The sequence below is a fragment of the Raphanus sativus genome, chromosome 4, assembly GCF_000801105.2.
Source record: "Raphanus sativus cultivar WK10039 chromosome 4, ASM80110v3, whole genome shotgun sequence".
Lineage (NCBI taxonomy): Eukaryota > Viridiplantae > Streptophyta > Magnoliopsida > Brassicales > Brassicaceae > Raphanus > Raphanus sativus.
Window position 1 is genome coordinate 63,904 of NC_079514.1, and position 16,866 is coordinate 80,769.

The following is a 16,866-nucleotide window of genomic DNA, read 5'->3' on the forward strand; positions in this document are numbered from 1 at the left end:
AAGCCCCTGAAAACAAAAGCCATCCACTGGTGGCTTGTGACAAAAGTAAGCTTCCTATTAATGGTAAGGCTTTCTCACTTTCCACTTTTTTTATTACTTACATAGTTTGCTGTTCAAGAGCTTTTGGGTATAATCGGAAACGTCACTAGTTTTTTTTTTTGAATTATACAGAGGTATCCTGGCCCCACCGAAGTGGTCCAGACTAGTCCCGTGTTATCACATGTCGGTCCTCTGTCCCTGGCGAGGCCGAAATGTTAATTCTCAAGTGGCCGGGATTCGAACCCAGGTGGCGGAACTCGCAGCTGTGAACCCTTTACCAACTGAGCTAGAACCCAGGTGGCGGAACGTCACTAGTTTCTGGATGGACACCATTATGACCCACTGCTATGTATCAGTAAGACCTCTTCTTCAGTCCTTTTGGTTTGCAAAAAAAGTGTTGATCTCAGTTGTCTGAATAATGAATTGTTGGTGTGATGTGAATGCAGTATGCTTCAGTTGAAGAAGCAGCAGCAACAAGAGAAGCAATGTATAATCTCCAATGGCCACCTAACGGAGGCCGCCTTCTCACAGCTGAACTGGAAGCTCCTCAGCCACAACTCAGGCTCCAACTGCTTTGCCACCACCACCGCCTTTGGCCAAAGCACCTCCAGTGATAGAACGTGTGGCTCTGCCTCCACCTCTTCCCCTAGTCCCTGAGGAACAAGAGCCTCCTCTTGATGATCTTTTCAAGAAGACAAAAGCAATCCCCAGGATCTATTACTTGCCCTTGTCAGAGGGCCAAGCTGCAGCTAAACTTGCATCTAATAACAAGTGATCTTTGTTGCCTTCTTGGTGAATTTCATGTGATAGCAGAGCTCTTAGGAATTTAGTTCAGTGCCGGATAAAAGTTGAGGACATTCTTGAGTTTGGTTTTGATTTTTCTAATGTTAGAATGCAGGACAAGACTCTTCGTATGTTTTTACTAGACTTTGGTACCTTCGATGAACGAACAGAGTTTCATGGAGCTTAGTATGCTGAACCTCTCTTCTCAGTTCTCTGCATTCCTTTTATTTTTTCTTTTTAACGGAGCTTTGAACAATTGTAGGTTTATAAGAGGCATGTTTCACGCATGTTATTCAGAGAGTGAGACTATGCATAAACTTTTTACAATTTATAGTGTAGTTTGATGTCATACAGACTTAAATCATGGCGAGTTAACGGATTAAACTATGGTGGAAAGTGGATTCTTCCACAGTGGGTATCTACTGAACCTAAGTGGACATGCTCTAAAATCAGTTATGGGATAGATAATGTAAGCAGCAGCAACTGAATGATATAGAGACTTTTCCTTACTTTAGAAAAAATAGAAAAAATGTCTGAGCCCGGGTTCGAACAGGGGACCTCTAGTGTGTGAGACTAGCGTGATAACCGACTACACCACCCAGACTTTGTTGCACAGAGATTATCACTAACATATAATTCTAATGAACATCTTTTAGACTACGTGAGTCTTTGTAGTGTATAACATAACTGACCAAATCCGAAAAAGTAACATTGAGTCAAAAACCCAAAGAAAGTTTTGTCAATACCTAACGGCAAATGCGTAACTTCATAAATAAACTGGTTATCAAAAAGCAAAGGTATTGAACTTCAAGTAGACAAAAGGATTGAAAACGTTTTGATTTGATTAACATGAGTATTACATCAAGTGACAATGACAAACCCTCGTTTTTTTGGCCTTCAGACAAAAGCTCCATTTTAATTTACAAGGGAAAAGATAAAAGAAAATATTAATAGTAATATTAGTAATTTACAAGGACAACGTTGTTACCAGTCGAGTTTAATGTTCCTTTCAATGTAAAGTTTGTCAATATACTCTATGATGGGTCGTGACGCTTCCATGTACCTCCTCATGTTCTTCTCAACAGATTGTTCAGTTTCATTGAGCCGTAACAGAAGCTGATCCCTCGTTGGAAGCGTATACATTCCCGCGTAAACCGCGGTTCTAACAGCCCATGTATGAAACGGTGCGCATACTTCCGTGTAAGCTGTTGTCGCAGCGTCTTTCAAAGAGTACTCATCTGTCATCAAGAACTTCTCGAAAATTGCTCGGATTAGGTCTAACCCTAGTCTCACGCGTCTTAGATTACGCGAACGACTACCTGGTGTTTTCACCGTATCTTTCTCCACGTCTAGGTCCAAAATATTCTGTAACGTGTCCAATGTTTTCGAAGCTTCAACCAAATCGTTAACTTTGGAGATGTACTCCATCTCAGCGAATTTGAAGGCGAATCCGAGGCAGCTGAAGAGGACAGAGACATGAGTACACGCATTGCAGAAAGCATCAAGCTTTAGTCCGTCTTCTTCGGTGGTTATGTCCGGTTTCAGCTGATCAGCTAGATTTTCGAACGCCTCGGTGATAATAGACAAAGGGGTGTTGACTCTGGCTGGTATCTTGTTGCACACGGCATCGTTCGTGACTCTCGCTGGTGTCTTGTTGCAAACGGCATCCTCGAAAGTGTCGTCTTCCTCCTCTTCTTCCTCCTCCATTACCTTTTTGCTCTCCTCTTCCTTTTTATATAGCTTCGCCACAGTTGCTGATATTTAGAAAAAAATTCTTGATGATCGTGATGGTTTGCTTACGAGAAATGAGTGCGATTATGTTTTAAGACGTGACTTTTCGCAATACTTACGGGTTCACCAATCAAATCAAGGTGAGAAACATTGTTTATAATGGAACATTTTACTATGTAAAGAATGGCTACAAATGCTTGCTAGCTATTTTGGTGAGAGAAAGAGGATATATGGTCTACATGATCTAAGTAAAATTTTATAAATTAACATTTGGATTGATGTTATACTTGGCAAATAATAGCTATAAATGCTTGCTAGCTCTTTTTTACATCAAACTGCTATTATATTACGTGATTCTTTTTTTAAAACTATATGGTTTCATATGATATATTTTAAGCAAATTCTTATGCAAGTATGTGATCCTATGTAAGATTCTAGTGTTAGGTGATTTAAATAATTAATTGATTAATCTCTATTTTTCTTATTGTATCAAATATAGTTCGCTTCCACTAACCCATGAGCATAAGTTTTAATAAAAGTTAGTAATTTAATTGTGGATCAATATTATTTATTAAAGATTTAAGGTTTGTAACCATTACAATTTCGATGATATATAATATTATTGAAACCAAATTTATCAATTATCAAGTCTCAATATCCTGAAGGGAACCCTCCTTTTCTTGGATCACTCACAGCCACAAGCTTCCCATCGGATTCTTGAACTACGAACTGTGAAATCATCCCACCAGCAATCGGCGTTACGACATGACCTTTCTTCTCCAACACACGTCTTGTCTCTCTAGGAATCTCGAAATGATCATCGTAAACAGTAGTCCAGTTCTCATACAATACTCTGTTTGGTATCAACTGCAAAAAAAAAATCACAATAACAATTTTCTAGTTATGAACAAAAAATAACAAGAAAGTTTCTACAAAGGGAATAAAAACTAACCTGGTGGTAGATTCTTGGAGCCAAGACTGAAGAGAGAGGATCCATTTTGAGGAAGAAATGATTCAAGAAAACTTCCGTTGTTCCAGCGATGATAAATATTCCTCCGCTTGCACCCACCGCGGCTTTAACCTTACCGTCCTGCATGCGTAAACCAGGGCATAAAAAAACTAAAACCCTAATTCAAATTATCGTGTGTCACAAGTAACATGCCTTTTTCTAACCTTAAGTACAATGGTGGGAGCCATTGAGGACAAAGGCCGTTTCCCTGGACGGATGAAGTTAGCCGGTGCTGGTGGTGGCGCATCGCGGTCACCAACGGATTTCATGGGGATCGAGAAATCATCCATTTCGTTGTTCAGAACGATTCCGGTGCTCGGAGACAGCATTAGTGCCCCAAAGAAATAGTTTACTGTATTGGTCATCGAAACAGCATTTCCATCCTTGTCTATTATCGACAAATGGCTCGTCCCGTGATCCTGAAGCTCATTCCACCTACGTATTGGGGGGAGAAGGAAGATGGATCAATCAATAAATAAATAAATAAATAAAGAATAAATAAATAAATAAAGAATGTGGATTTAATATTATTCAAAAACTTACTTGGCGCCATAATGTTTGGGCTTAAAGGTTCTCTCATCGCTAATCTTTTTCTTTAAGTCTTGTGCAAACTTTGGAGACAACATATCCGAAACAACCTTAGTAACATCGACGAAATCCGGATCCCCAAGGTTCATTCTAATTGCAAATGCGTGTTTCAGAGCCTCGACTAATCGATGAACACCGAGAGGGCCTGAAACACCCGATGGAATCCCATATTGTGAAAGAATATTCAAAACCTGCAACACAAGAAACCCCCCCAAAAGTAAACCTAAATTTTGTGAGATGTGAAAATTTTGCAAAAAAAAAACTCTACTTACAAGCACCACAGCAAGGCCACCAGAGGAAGGAGGAGGCATACCGAGTAATCGGTATCCAAGAATATCAGTAGATAATGTTTTTTTAACTTTAACTCTATAACTTTGTAGATCTTTCAAAGTTATTATCCCTCCAGACTTTTGTATATCACTCACCAAATTATCACCAACCGTACCATTGTAAAACGCTTTTGGACCATATTTACCGATTTGTTTCAGTGTAAAAGCCAATTTTGAATTACGGATAATAGTCCCTGGCTTTTTGAGCTCCCCATTTGAAACAAATAGCTCAGACAGACCTTTGTCTGCTAAGATATCATCTCTAGTCGCGTTCATCTGCATGTAGAGATACTTTGAAATCTTGAATCCTTTAGCTGCCAGTTTCCTTGCGGGACTAACTAATTTCTTCCACACCAGTTTCCCGTGTTGTGTCCAAGCCGTGAATAAACCCGCGACTTCCCCAGGAACGGCTATTGATAAGGCTCCTTTCTTCTTTAGGTCTTGATCACCATCATACATATTCTACATCAAGAACAAGAACGTGAAGGGAGAATGTTAGCAATGCTATTTAATTTCATGATCGCTTTCGATAATTATTTTATTTTTAAAAACGAATATTTTTTGGTAAAAGTGTAAACAATTAAATTTTTTAAAAAATTAAAAAAACGCAAATTTTATTTCTCTTTCAATTTAAAACGCATATTTCGTTCAGAGCAAAAGAATATGCATTTGTTACTAAACGATGTTACCTCAGTGGCGCGTAGAGGAGCAACCTCTCTAGAATCATAAGCAACTTCCTTCCCTTCACTTGTCTTAACCACTGCAAACGATCCACCGCCTATACCGCTAGATCCTGGACTCACAACGCCCAAACAAAGAGCAGCAGCGACCGATGCATCAATAGCGTTTCCTCCTTTTCGAAGAACTTTCATCCCGATTTCAGAACACCGTCCATCGTCCGTTGCAACCGCGCCATGATGCGCGACAATACTTTGCTGTCTTTTATGAGGCGCAGCATTTTTCAAAAACGCGATTAGGAGAAGCACGATAGTTGCTGTTCGCATTAGAGTCATTGCTACGATCAATGTAGAATCAAACCAGAGACAACGTATTATGATATCAATTTTATCACTAAAGGCTTGTTAGTAGCAAACAGTCAATTTTCACAAATTAAAGAACTCGATAAATAAACCAACTAATTGTTGAATAATCATTGGAGATTTATCTTTGTGTGAATTAGAAAAACAAAATAACTTACAGTTCATCTGTATTTCGCTTTCTGAAAATGTACCGTCCTCTTACGTCCTTTGTAAAAAGAGTTTGTTCAGACAAGTATTAATAAGAGTATGTGGTCAAAGCCTCAATTGATTATGAGCTATCTCTTGGGAGGTATATAAAAATTAACATCTTCTAAGAAAAGGTAGAAAAATTATGAATATATAAATTATTTTACAAAATTTTAATTAATTCTTATGACTAGTTTTTCTTCTTCTTTTTGTCAATGTTTTAAATGTTTTAGACTACATCAATTTTTTAAATGTTTTTACCATACATATAGAGTTGAACATATAGCACAAGGTCACTAAATTATTGATTTAAATATTCTTTTTTATGAATGAAGAAAATAAATTATGCCAATTATGATTGATAAACAGATAAATGAATAAATTTAGAAAATGATTAAAATAGTTTTTATTAAATGGTTCAAATACACATATATCTCTGGTTGATTAATCTAGAATTATGATTTATTTCTTTTGGAAGGAGTGGGTTTAGAATTTGGTGCTTAGAGTTTAGAATTTAAGATTTCTGATGTAAAATTTTAAATAAAAACTATATATATCAAATGTATTATTTATTAATGTTATCTTAATCTTTTTGTCCTTTAATGAAAGTTATTTTGATCATTTCTCTGAGTTATTTTGGTCATATTTTTTTCTTTTAGTTTTTTTGGAGATTTCCATAAATAGAGCTCTGGATTAATATTATTGGAAGAAAAATGCTATAATTCACTTCGATTCAATAATACAAAACAAGGAGAGAGAAAAATCAAATCCACAAGCTCAATATCCTGAAGGGAACCCTCCTTTTCTTGGATCACTCACAGCCACAAGCTTTCCATCAGATTCTTGAACTATGAACTGAGAAATCGTCCCTCCAGCAAACGGCGTTAGGACATGACCTTTCTTCTCCAACACACGTCTTGTCTCTTTAGGTATCTCGAAATGATCATTGTAAGCCGTCGTCCAGTTCTCATACAAAACTCTGTTTGGTATCAACTGGAAATGACAACACACGAATCAAATTTTAGTTATGGACCAAACAACAAGAAATTTTTGGTAGAAGCTATAACCTGATGGTAGATTCTTGGAGCCACGACAGAAGAAAGAGGATCCATGTTGCGGAAAAAACGATTCAAGAAAACTTCAGTTGTTCCAGCGATGATATACATTCCTCCGCTTGCTCCCACCGCGGCTTTAACTTTGCCATCCTGCGTAAACAAAATGACCCTCAAAGTCTATTAAGTACGAATTTCGTGTGTCACAAGTAATTCTTTTTTTTTTTTTGGTTTCTTCAAACCTTGAGTACAATGGTGGGAGTCATGGATGACAAAGGTCGTTTCCCTGGACGGATGAAGTTAGCAGGTGCTGGTGGAGGCACATCTGAGTCATTGAAGGACTTCAACGGGATCGAGAAATCGTCCATTTCGTTGTTCAGAACGATTCCCGTGCTAGGAGACAGTATCAACGCCCCAAAGTAAGCGTTTATTGTACAAGTCATTGAAACACAATTCCTCTCATGATCTATTATCGACAAGTGGCTTGTTCCATGATCTTTGATCTGATTCCACCTAGAAATTAAACATTAATCAATCAAGAATGAAAGAAGAATCTGCAGGGTTTATTATAAATTATTTTTAGAAAACTTACTTGCCACCATAATATTTTGGATCAAAGGTTTTCTTGTCGTTTATCTTCTTTTTCAAGTCTTGTGCAAACTTTGGAGACAACATATCCGAAACAACGTTGGTAACATCAACGAAATCTGGATCTCCAAGGTTCATTCTAATTGCAAAAGCATGTTTTAAAGCCTCGACTAATCGGTGAACACCGAGAGAGCCCGAAACACCTGATGGAACCCCATATTGAGAAAGAATGTTCAAAATCTGCAACACAAGAAACTCCGTGTAAGAACCTTTTAGTAAACTTGAATTTAATAAATCAAATGTGAATTTTTCACAAAGAGAAAAAGCTGAACTTACAAGGACCATTGCAGCACCACCGGATGAAGGAGGAGGCATCCCGAGTAAACGGTATCCAAGAATATCATTAGATAACGGTTCCTTAACCTTAACTCTATAACTTTGTAGATCTTTCAAAGTTATTATCCCTCCAGATTTAAGTATATCTCTCACTAGGTTAACCCCAACCGTTCCATTGTAAAACAGAGAATATAAAGGTTGTGAAGCAGAGATCCTCTACCAATCATCGAGTCCTGAGTAGACTCCTGTAAGATACAAAACGTAGGATAAAAGTGAGCAGAAAGATTACTATCGCGAAGCAAACTGCAAACACTAATCAGATTGAATCTAAAAGATGGAACATGTAACACGTTATGCAAAACAAGTGCAGATGAAAGATGCACAGTTCCTATATGAGATATGTTTTCAGTGATTCCATTTGGGAGAGAGACTGTAACACCAGTTACAGGAGAAGTATTACTAAAGAGAGATAGATCTGAGCATACGTGTGTAGTAGCCCCACTGTCAATGATCCAAGCATTGGAAGGTATTATAGAAGAAAGAGTGGAAAGACATTGGTGTTGAAAAGTGAGAGTATTGTTTTGAAAACGAAGGCTAGTAGATGGAAAGGGAAAAGTACCAGACGTAGATTGAGGGGCCATGTAACCTTTCTCATTTACAGTAGACAACTGTTGAGGTTGAGCAGACGTAGAAGGATTCACATAAGCTTGTAACTGTTGGATAAGATGCTGAATCTGAGTGTTGTCCAGTTGTCCTGTAGCAGGAACCGAGTTAGCAACACCAGCAGTTACATGAGCCACAGCATTTGTTTGTTGGTTATGCTGTGCATGAGACGGTTGAGATTGTGGAGGTGGACGTTGGTGAAGCGGCTGGTGACCTCTTGGAGCATAATCAGTACCCGGAGCCTGAGTAGGAACAGAGGGCCGATAATTCCTATGTCCTGGAGGATAGCCATGAAGTTTGAAGCATTTACCAACGATATGTCCAAGTTGTCCACAATAAGTACACTGTGGCCGTTGTTTAGGACGATAGCCTGAGTGTGAATGAGCTGCAGCGAAAGCATTATGATCAAGAGAAGCGTCATTAGGAGCTGCAGGAGGACCAGAAGTCTGAAAGACAACCGTTGCTGGAGTAGTAGTCGGTTTAATAGACTTCTGTCTCTCATCCTGAGCTACAAGATTGAAGACATCTTCAATGCAGGGGATCGGTTTAAGCATCAGAATATGACGACGAGTCGGTTCAAAAGACTCATTGAGCCCCATCAAGAATTTAGTAACACGACTACGTTGTTGGAGACGCTCCCAAAGTTGAGCTGCATTACATTCACACTTGCCACAAGTACACACTGGGAGATCCACATAGTTCTTGTGCTCTTCCCAAAGAGTCACCAAAGACGTATAGTAAGCACTCACATCCAACGAACCTTGCTGTAAACGACTCAACTGTTGTTCGATTTCATAGACTCTTGGAGCATCATCTTGTTTAAAACGAGAGAGAATATTCTTCCAAATCGACTCAGCAGTGGACATAAAGAGAAGACTCTGACCGATTTGCTTGGAGACGGAGTTCAATAGCCAAGTAGCGACCATATCGTTGCAACGAGACCACGATCCAGCATCGCGATGATCATCAAGAGGTTTAGGGATGGTGCCGTCAATGAATCCAAGCTTATTACGGACGTTGAGAGCCATCCGAACCGAGCGACGCCATGAATGGAACTCCGAGCCAGAGGTGAGACGATCGGAGACTAAGACGAGTCCTGCGTGGTCTGAGCTGTGAAGATAGTATGGATTTTCATACTGATCCAGATAGTTGCGTTGAGGAGACGCCATTACTGGAGAAACGAGCTCAAACGAAGACGACGAGGACGATGAGAAAGAAACAACGAATCAATCGGAGAGAATGAATGCGGAAAGGAAGAAGATGAAAGCGAAGATCTGGAGCTCGAGAACGATCAAATCGGCGAGGAGCTTCAGCAACAAACAATCAATCGAAAGACTCATGATCAAGATCGAGAAATCACCATTGGTGATGGCTCTGATACCATATTGAACAGAATGAATTGATTGATTAATTTGGTAAAGTTAGTTACAAAGTCTTTTAAATAGACTGGTTTAAGCAAACGGAAACTTAAACCATACGGTTAACACTAAACCGTAATAAACCAATATCTATTATCCAATATGCCCCGATCAAGTCCCTGAACTGGAAGCTTCAGCTGGAAGGAAGAGACTTGAAATGGACATACGACCAAGAAGAGAACGAAACAGTCCAGTATGCAGCGGCTTGGTCATGATATCAGCATGCTGGTTTGCGCTCCGGACGTGTATCAATGTGATAAAGCCCTTCTTGACCTGATCACGAACTGTGTGACAATCGATCTCCACGTGCTTCGTCCTCTCGTGAAAGACCGGGTTAGTAGCAATGTGCATCGCAGACTTATTGTCACAGAAGAGTTTGGCCTTAGCAGTAACATTGATCTTCAGACTCGTGAGAAGCTGTTGAAGCCAAAGAAGCTCACAAGTGGTATGAGCCATACTCCGGTACTCTGCTTCCGTGCTACTCCTGCTGACAACATCTTGCTTCTTGGACTTCCAGGTAACAAGCGAGGTGCCAAGATAAACACAGTAGCCGGTGATAGATCTTCGTGTATCAGGACATGTTGCCCAGTTTGCATCAGAGAACGCATTAAGGCAAAGAGATGATGAAGCAGAATAGAAGAGACCTTGGCCAGGATTGTTCTTGAGGTAACGAAGAATCTTGTGAGCTGCAGTGAGATGAACATCCGTTGGCTGAGACATGAATTGACTCAATGCGTGAACCGCAAAAGTAATATCTGGTCTTGTGATCGTCAGGTAGAGAAGACGACCAATCAAGGCACGATATGAAGTAGGATCAGCCAAAGGTGTGCCAGAGTCAGCACTGAGTTTCACCAGAGGATCCATAGGAACAGGAGATGGCTTGCAGCCCAAGAGACCAGCATCAGATAGGAGACTCAAGGCATACTTTCGTTGTGAAATAGAAATGCCTTCAGATGATCGAGCAATCTCAAGTCCAAGAAAGAACCGAAGAGTACCGAGATCCTTGATCTTGAAATGCTGATGGAGAGTATCCTTGAGAAGCTTCACAGCAGCATCATCGTTGCCTACAATCATTATATCATCAACGTAGACAAGAGCAGCAACAAAAGACGCACCAGACTGTTTGATGAAAAGTGTATTGTCAGCCGGTGATTGAGTGAAGCCTGCAGAGAGAAAGACTGCAGCAAGACAATGATACCACTGTCGAGACGCCTGTTTCAAGCCGTAGAGAGACTTGCGGAGACGACACACAGGATTAGGCGGTAAGACACCAGAAGCAGGCACATAGCCTTGAGGTATACTCATGTATATTTCCTCATCAAGTTCACTGTGGAGGAACGCATTGGAAACATCCATTTGCGAGAGACTCCATCCTAGTATAGCAGCCAGAGCAAGCAGAAGTTTGACACTTGCAAGCTTCGCAACAGGGGAAAATGTATCAGTGAAGTCAACACCTTCCTGTTGAGTAAAGCCCTTAGCAACTAAACGAGCTTTGTAACGCTCTATAGTCCCATCAGCCCTATACTTGATCGTATAAACCCATTTACATCCCACAACATTCTTTCCTGGCGGTAAAGACTCAACCGTCCATGTATGGTTCGCTTCCATAGCCTGCAACTCCTCAATAGTAGCCTGCTTAAAATGAGGTGATAACATGGCCTGTTTGAAAGAAGTAGGTTCGGTTTCATGGGAGTAAGAGAAGATATAAGACTGATAAAGGGGTGTAAGATGTTCATAGGTAAGAACAGAAGATAAAGGATAAGGAGTAGAAGAGTCTGGTAAAGAAGGAATAGAAGAAGAATCAAAAGTGGTAGGAAGAGGAGAGGCTCGAGCAAGATTACAATGATATTGGGACAAATAACCTGGGGTTTTAACAGTACGCCGAGGTCTATCACCCAATAGCTGTCCTTGTCCAGTGCTTCTAGGTACAGTCTCTCTTGGAATATGATGATCAACATGAGTATGATTATCTATATGAGCAGTATTATCTACATGAACAGGAGGAACTATAGGCACAATAGGAGCAAGAGGTTCTAATGCATCAAGAGCTACAGGGATGGGTAATGGCAAAATGATCTTATCAAAGAAATCACGAGATGAGGAAGGAAAAGAAGAATGCGAGTCAAGATAAGGGAAGACTTTCTCATGAAAAACCAGATTTCGAGTGATAGAGATGCTATTATCAGCTAAATGTAAAACCTTGTAACCCTTATAGCCAGGAGGATATCCCAAGAAGACACAAGCATCAGCTCTAGCAGAAAATTTATGACGATCTTTAGACAGAGTTGATGCATAACAAAGACAACCAAATGATTTTAAGAAAGAATAGTCAGGAAGCTTATGCATGAGTAATTCATAAGGGGTTTTGTTCTCAAGAAGAACAGATGGAGTGCGATTAATAAGGAAGACAGCGGTGTACACACAGTCACTCCAATATGCTAAAGGGATGTTCGATTGAAAAAGCAATGCACGAGCAACATTTAAGATATGTTGGTGCTTACGCTCAACAACAGAGTTCTGTTGTGGCGTGTAAGCACAAGAGAATTGATGGATCATGCCTAAATCTTCAACAAGTTTAGTAAAAGCCAGTTCAGGTGCATTGTCACTTCGGATTGCTTTAACAACAGAGTTATATTGAGTCTTGACATGTTGAAGAAAGGCAGGAAAGATGGTTAAAACATCACTTTTATATTTCATCATGTAAACCCAAGTAACCCTTGTACAATCATCAACTAGAGTAAGGAAGTATTTAAAACCTTCAACAGACTCGACAGAAAACGGTCCCCAAACATCTAAATGAATCAAATCGAAAGAATGAGCAGACAAATGATTATTAGAAACAAATGACAGACGCTTCTGCTTAGCTAGAGGACAAACAGAGCAAGGACTTGAGTTGTTGATGCTAGAAGTAGACAGAGGTAAAGTACCAGACAGAATCTTTAACTTGGAAGAGGATAAGTGTCCTAGGCGTTGATGCCAAAGAAGACCATCAACTTGCAAGGATCCACAGAAAGCTAATGAAGCAGGAGAATCAAGAATATAAAGGTTGTGAAGCAGAGATCCTCTACCAATCATCGAGTCCTGAGTAGACTCCTGTAAGATACAAAACGTAGGATAAAAGTGAGCAGAAAGATTACTATCGCGAAGCAAACTGCAAACACTAATCAGATTGAATCTAAAAGATGGAACATGTAACACGTTATGCAAAACAAGTGCAGATGAAAGATGCACAGTTCCTATATGAGATATGTTTTCAGTGATTCCATTTGGGAGAGAGACTGTAACACCAGTTACAGGAGAAGTATTACTAAAGAGAGATAGATCTGAGCATACGTGTGTAGTAGCCCCACTGTCAATGATCCAAGCATTGGAAGGTATTATAGAAGAAAGAGTGGAAAGACATTGGTGTTGAAAAGTGAGAGTATTGTTTTGAAAACGAAGGCTAGTAGATGGAAAGGGAAAAGTACCAGACGTAGATTGAGGGGCCATGTAACCTTTCTCATTTACAGTAGACAACTGTTGAGGTTGAGCAGACGTAGAAGGATTCACATAAGCTTGTAACTGTTGGATAAGATGCTGAATCTGAGTGTTGTCCAGTTGTCCTGTAGCAGGAACCGAGTTAGCAACACCAGCAGTTACATGAGCCACAGCATTTGTTTGTTGGTTATGCTGTGCATGAGACGGTTGAGATTGTGGAGGTGGACGTTGGTGAAGCGGCTGGTGACCTCTTGGAGCATAATCAGTACCCGGAGCCTGAGTAGGAACAGAGGGCCGATAATTCCTATGTCCTGGAGGATAGCCATGAAGTTTGAAGCATTTACCAACGATATGTCCAAGTTGTCCACAATAAGTACACTGTGGCCGTTGTTTAGGACGATAGCCTGAGTGTGAATGAGCTGCAGCGAAAGCATTATGATCAAGAGAAGCGTCATTAGGAGCTGCAGGAGGACCAGAAGTCTGAAAGACAACCGTTGCTGGAGTAGTAGTCGGTTTAATAGACTTCTGTCTCTCATCCTGAGCTACAAGATTGAAGACATCTTCAATGCAGGGGATCGGTTTAAGCATCAGAATATGACGACGAGTCGGTTCAAAAGACTCATTGAGCCCCATCAAGAATTTAGTAACACGACTACGTTGTTGGAGACGCTCCCAAAGTTGAGCTGCATTACATTCACACTTGCCACAAGTACACACTGGGAGATCCACATAGTTCTTGTGCTCTTCCCAAAGAGTCACCAAAGACGTATAGTAAGCACTCACATCCAACGAACCTTGCTGTAAACGACTCAACTGTTGTTCGATTTCATAGACTCTTGGAGCATCATCTTGTTTAAAACGAGAGAGAATATTCTTCCAAATCGACTCAGCAGTGGACATAAAGAGAAGACTCTGACCGATTTGCTTGGAGACGGAGTTCAATAGCCAAGTAGCGACCATATCGTTGCAACGAGACCACGATCCAGCATCGCGATGATCATCAAGAGGTTTAGGGATGGTGCCGTCAATGAATCCAAGCTTATTACGGACGTTGAGAGCCATCCGAACCGAGCGACGCCATGAATGGAACTCCGAGCCAGAGGTGAGACGATCGGAGACTAAGACGAGTCCTGCGTGGTCTGAGCTGTGAAGATAGTATGGATTTTCATACTGATCCAGATAGTTGCGTTGAGGAGACGCCATTACTGGAGAAACGAGCTCAAACGAAGACGACGAGGACGATGAGAAAGAAACAACGAATCAATCGGAGAGAATGAATGCGGAAAGGAAGAAGATGAAAGCGAAGATCTGGAGCTCGAGAACGATCAAATCGGCGAGGAGCTTCAGCAACAAACAATCAATCGAAAGACTCATGATCAAGATCGAGAAATCACCATTGGTGATGGCTCTGATACCATATTGAACAGAATGAATTGATTGATTAATTTGGTAAAGTTAGTTACAAAGTCTTTTAAATAGACTGGTTTAAGCAAACGGAAACTTAAACCATACGGTTAACACTAAACCGTAATAAACCAATATCTATTATCCAATACTTTGCAATTTGACTCAAAGTTAAAGCCATTTTTGGGTTCCGGCAAAGTGTTCCTGGTTTCTTGAGCTCTCCGTTTGAAACAAACAGTTCGGAGAGACCTTTGTCTGCTAGGATATGGTCCCTGGTTGCGTTCATTTGCATATAGAGATACTTTGTAATTTTGAAACCTCTAGCTGCGAGTTCCTTTGCGGGACTAACTAACTGCTTCCAAGGTAGCTTTCCATGATGTTTCCAAGCCGTGAATAGACCAGCAACTTCCCCGGGAACTCCTACTGATAACGCTCCTTTCTTTTTTAGATCAAGATTGCCTCCATACATATTCTACATCAAGAAAAAATACAACCAAGAAATGTCTATGTTTCAAACGTCAAACGCTTTATAACTTAAATTCAAAACGCATATTTGATCAGTGACACTAGTTCATTTTCGATATGAAGATAGAAAAAGGAGCTGTCTATTAGTCTAAGACTCCTAAACAGTTAGGAAAACGCTATCCAAGCTCAGTTCACAATGTTTCTTTAGGCTATTTAAACCGTTTTATTAAAATATATAGGAACGCCATTAAAGCTAAAGATAGCCTTAAAAACACTTCTTTAAAAGGAAGATATAAGTTGAAAATAAATAAAAAACACTTGTTGAATAGCATAAAAAACGTTACGAAGATCTACTTAAGCTCAAGATCGTGTTCAATGTTCTTATTTAGAAGAAAATATATTAAAATCGCTATTTGAAACTACTGTATATGATATTAAAATGTTAAATGTTAATGAAGAAATGCTTATTTCAAAACGCATATTGTTAAAACAACGTTACCTCAGTGGCACGGAGAGGAGCAGTTTCTCTAGAATCATAAGCCACTTCCTTCCCACCAGCCATCTTAACCACTATAAACGCTCCACCGCCTATACCACGCAGGACTCACAACGCCCAAACAGAGAGCAGCGGCCACAGACGCATCAATAGCGTTTCCTCTTGACGAAGAATTTTCATTCCTATTTTAGAACACCGTCCATCGTCTGTAGCAACCGCACCATGATACTTTCCAATACTGTGCGGTCTGTCCTTAGCCGCAGCATTTTGCAGAAACGCGATTATGAGAATAGCGATCGTCCCTGCTCGAAAGAGCCACATTGCTACCACTGATGAAGAATCCAAATAAAAAAAAATATTAAACACAGTGGACACAAATTAAAATATAGATGATCTTAGATTCTTTTACACAGAGAGAGATTAAAGACGAAATGAACTTTTTTGTATTCAATAACCATATAACTTACAAGGTATTATACACAAACTTTAAAGGGAAAATTGCTAATAGAGAACAAAAAAACAAGGGTGTTGTCCCTTTGGTATAAATCATTTTTTGTCCAATTTTTCTCCTTTTTACCCTTTGTATTTCTGAAAACTAATGAAATAAATACTTTTGTGAATCAAAAAAAATATTAAAAATACAAACAATTAATAAAACACCAATATACACATGCTGATATTTTTTTTGTTTTCAAAAAGTTGATAAATAAGAATTTGAAAATACGTTCTACTAAAGGTAGAATGTGCCTTCTAGAGAAAATGGTATAGTAGAAAGCGTTTTCTAAAATAAACATGTTCATCTACTATTTTTAGAACGTACATTCTACTATTTACTAATTTTCTAAAAAAGTGGAATGCGCATTCTACTAATCCTAAAGCTATCTACTTTTCGTCCGGAAGCATCTTCTACTTTTATTAAGTATTCTAAATTTCGCGGAATGTGTTTTCTAAAATGTACTCTTCCGTCTACTAAAAGTAGAATGCGTGTTCTGGATTTTTGTCAATGTTCTAAACTTTTAGAATGCGCCTTCTACGGATAAGATTACCTGATTTTTGCGAAAATTAATGAAAATTTCAATTATGGAAATATTCTAAAAATCTTCTAAAAATATTCTAACTTCCTAAAACATGTTATTTTCGATTTTGCTTGTCAAATTTTTTTAAAAAATGATTTTCCCTTGTCTTATTCATTAATCTATGGTTTTTCCATAGTTTTTCTTTTGTTTTTTTTTCACAAACTCTTGTTCACTGTGATACATATC

General features: G+C 39.4%; 5 protein-coding genes and 1 non-coding gene across 6 annotated transcripts; all 6 read right to left on the reverse strand.

The window, feature by feature from the left end:
• Positions 1-1,352: 1,352 nt before the first annotated feature.
• TRNAV-CAC (transfer RNA valine (anticodon CAC)) lies at positions 1,353-1,426 on the reverse strand. Its single transcript has one exon. It is a non-coding gene; the product is annotated as a tRNA-Val (tRNA).
• Positions 1,427-1,806: 380 nt separating this feature from the next.
• On the reverse strand, positions 1,807-2,529 carry LOC108830378 (ACD11 homolog protein-like). Its single transcript, XM_018603984.1, has one exon. The coding sequence runs from the start codon at positions 2,527-2,529 to the stop codon at positions 1,807-1,809; it is 723 nt and encodes a 240-aa protein (XP_018459486.1).
• Positions 2,530-3,204: 675 nt separating this feature from the next.
• Positions 3,205-5,684, reverse strand: LOC108830377 (glutathione hydrolase 1-like). Its single transcript, XM_018603983.1, has 7 exons — positions 5,678-5,684; positions 5,169-5,494; positions 4,423-4,941; positions 4,106-4,341; positions 3,727-3,997; positions 3,506-3,643; positions 3,205-3,420 (listed from the first exon to the last, which is right to left on the reverse strand). The coding sequence occupies exons 1-7, from the start codon at positions 5,682-5,684 to the stop codon at positions 3,205-3,207; spliced, it is 1,713 nt and encodes a 570-aa protein (XP_018459485.1).
• A 713-nt stretch (positions 5,685-6,397) lies between these two features.
• On the reverse strand, positions 6,398-7,583 carry LOC130510657 (putative inactive glutathione hydrolase 4). The gene is made up of 4 exons (XM_057007187.1): positions 7,350-7,583; positions 7,000-7,270; positions 6,773-6,910; positions 6,398-6,698 (listed from the first exon to the last, which is right to left on the reverse strand). The coding sequence occupies exons 1-4, from the start codon at positions 7,481-7,483 to the stop codon at positions 6,483-6,485; spliced, it is 759 nt and encodes a 252-aa protein (XP_056863167.1). The 5' UTR covers positions 7,484-7,583; the 3' UTR covers positions 6,398-6,482.
• Positions 7,516-9,513, reverse strand: LOC130511929 (uncharacterized). The gene is made up of 5 exons (XM_057009831.1): positions 8,301-9,513; positions 8,023-8,111; positions 7,844-7,926; positions 7,682-7,775; positions 7,516-7,548 (listed from the first exon to the last, which is right to left on the reverse strand). The coding sequence occupies exons 1-5, from the start codon at positions 9,511-9,513 to the stop codon at positions 7,516-7,518; spliced, it is 1,512 nt and encodes a 503-aa protein (XP_056865811.1).
• Positions 9,514-14,740: 5,227 nt separating this feature from the next.
• Positions 14,741-15,916, reverse strand: LOC130511930 (glutathione hydrolase 1-like). Its single transcript, XM_057009836.1, has 2 exons — positions 15,608-15,916; positions 14,741-15,115 (listed from the first exon to the last, which is right to left on the reverse strand). Exons 1-2 carry the CDS (start codon positions 15,668-15,670, stop codon positions 14,741-14,743), a joined length of 438 nt encoding a protein of 145 aa, XP_056865816.1. The 5' UTR covers positions 15,671-15,916.
• Positions 15,917-16,866: the final 950 nt, after the last annotated feature.

What these genes read in the sequence shown, in the direction of transcription:
- LOC108830378 (XM_018603984.1), bottom strand. Translation starts at nt 2,529, where the DNA reads ATGGAGGAGGAAGAAGAGGAGGAAGACGACACTTTCGAGGATGCCGTT.
- LOC130511930 (XM_057009836.1), bottom strand. Translation starts at nt 15,670, where the DNA reads ATGGCTGGTGGGAAGGAAGTGGCTTATGATTCTAGAGAAACTGCTCCT. An exon ending in CTCCTCTCCGTGCCACTGAG is followed by an intron (nt 15,116 to 15,607) that starts GTAACGTTGTTT and finishes TTCTTGATGTAG; the next exon opens with AATATGTATGGAGGCAATCT.
- LOC130511929 (XM_057009831.1), bottom strand. Translation starts at nt 9,513, where the DNA reads ATGGCGTCTCCTCAACGCAACTATCTGGATCAGTATGAAAATCCATAC. An exon ending in GGCCCCTCAATCTACGTCTG is followed by an intron (nt 8,112 to 8,300) that starts GTACTTTTCCCT and finishes CTGGTGTTACAG; the next exon opens with TCTCTCTCCCAAATGGAATC. An exon ending in GTGGTGCTGCAATGGTCCTT is followed by an intron (nt 7,549 to 7,681) that starts GTAAGTTCAGCT and finishes GGGTTCCATCAG; the next exon opens with GTGTTTCGGGCTCTCTCGGT.
- LOC130510657 (XM_057007187.1), bottom strand. Translation starts at nt 7,483, where the DNA reads ATGAACCTTGGAGATCCAGATTTCGTTGATGTTACCAACGTTGTTTCG. An exon ending in CTCCCACCATTGTACTCAAG is followed by an intron (nt 6,911 to 6,999) that starts GTTTGAAGAAAC and finishes TTGTTTACGCAG; the next exon opens with GATGGCAAAGTTAAAGCCGC. An exon ending in CTCCAAGAATCTACCATCAG is followed by an intron (nt 6,699 to 6,772) that starts GTTATAGCTTCT and finishes TGTCATTTCCAG; the next exon opens with TTGATACCAAACAGAGTTTT.
- LOC108830377 (XM_018603983.1), bottom strand. An exon ending in CTCCTCTACGCGCCACTGAG is followed by an intron (nt 4,942 to 5,168) that starts GTAACATCGTTT and finishes TTCTTGATGTAG; the next exon opens with AATATGTATGATGGTGATCA. An exon ending in GTGGCCTTGCTGTGGTGCTT is followed by an intron (nt 4,342 to 4,422) that starts GTAAGTAGAGTT and finishes CTTGTGTTGCAG; the next exon opens with GTTTTGAATATTCTTTCACA.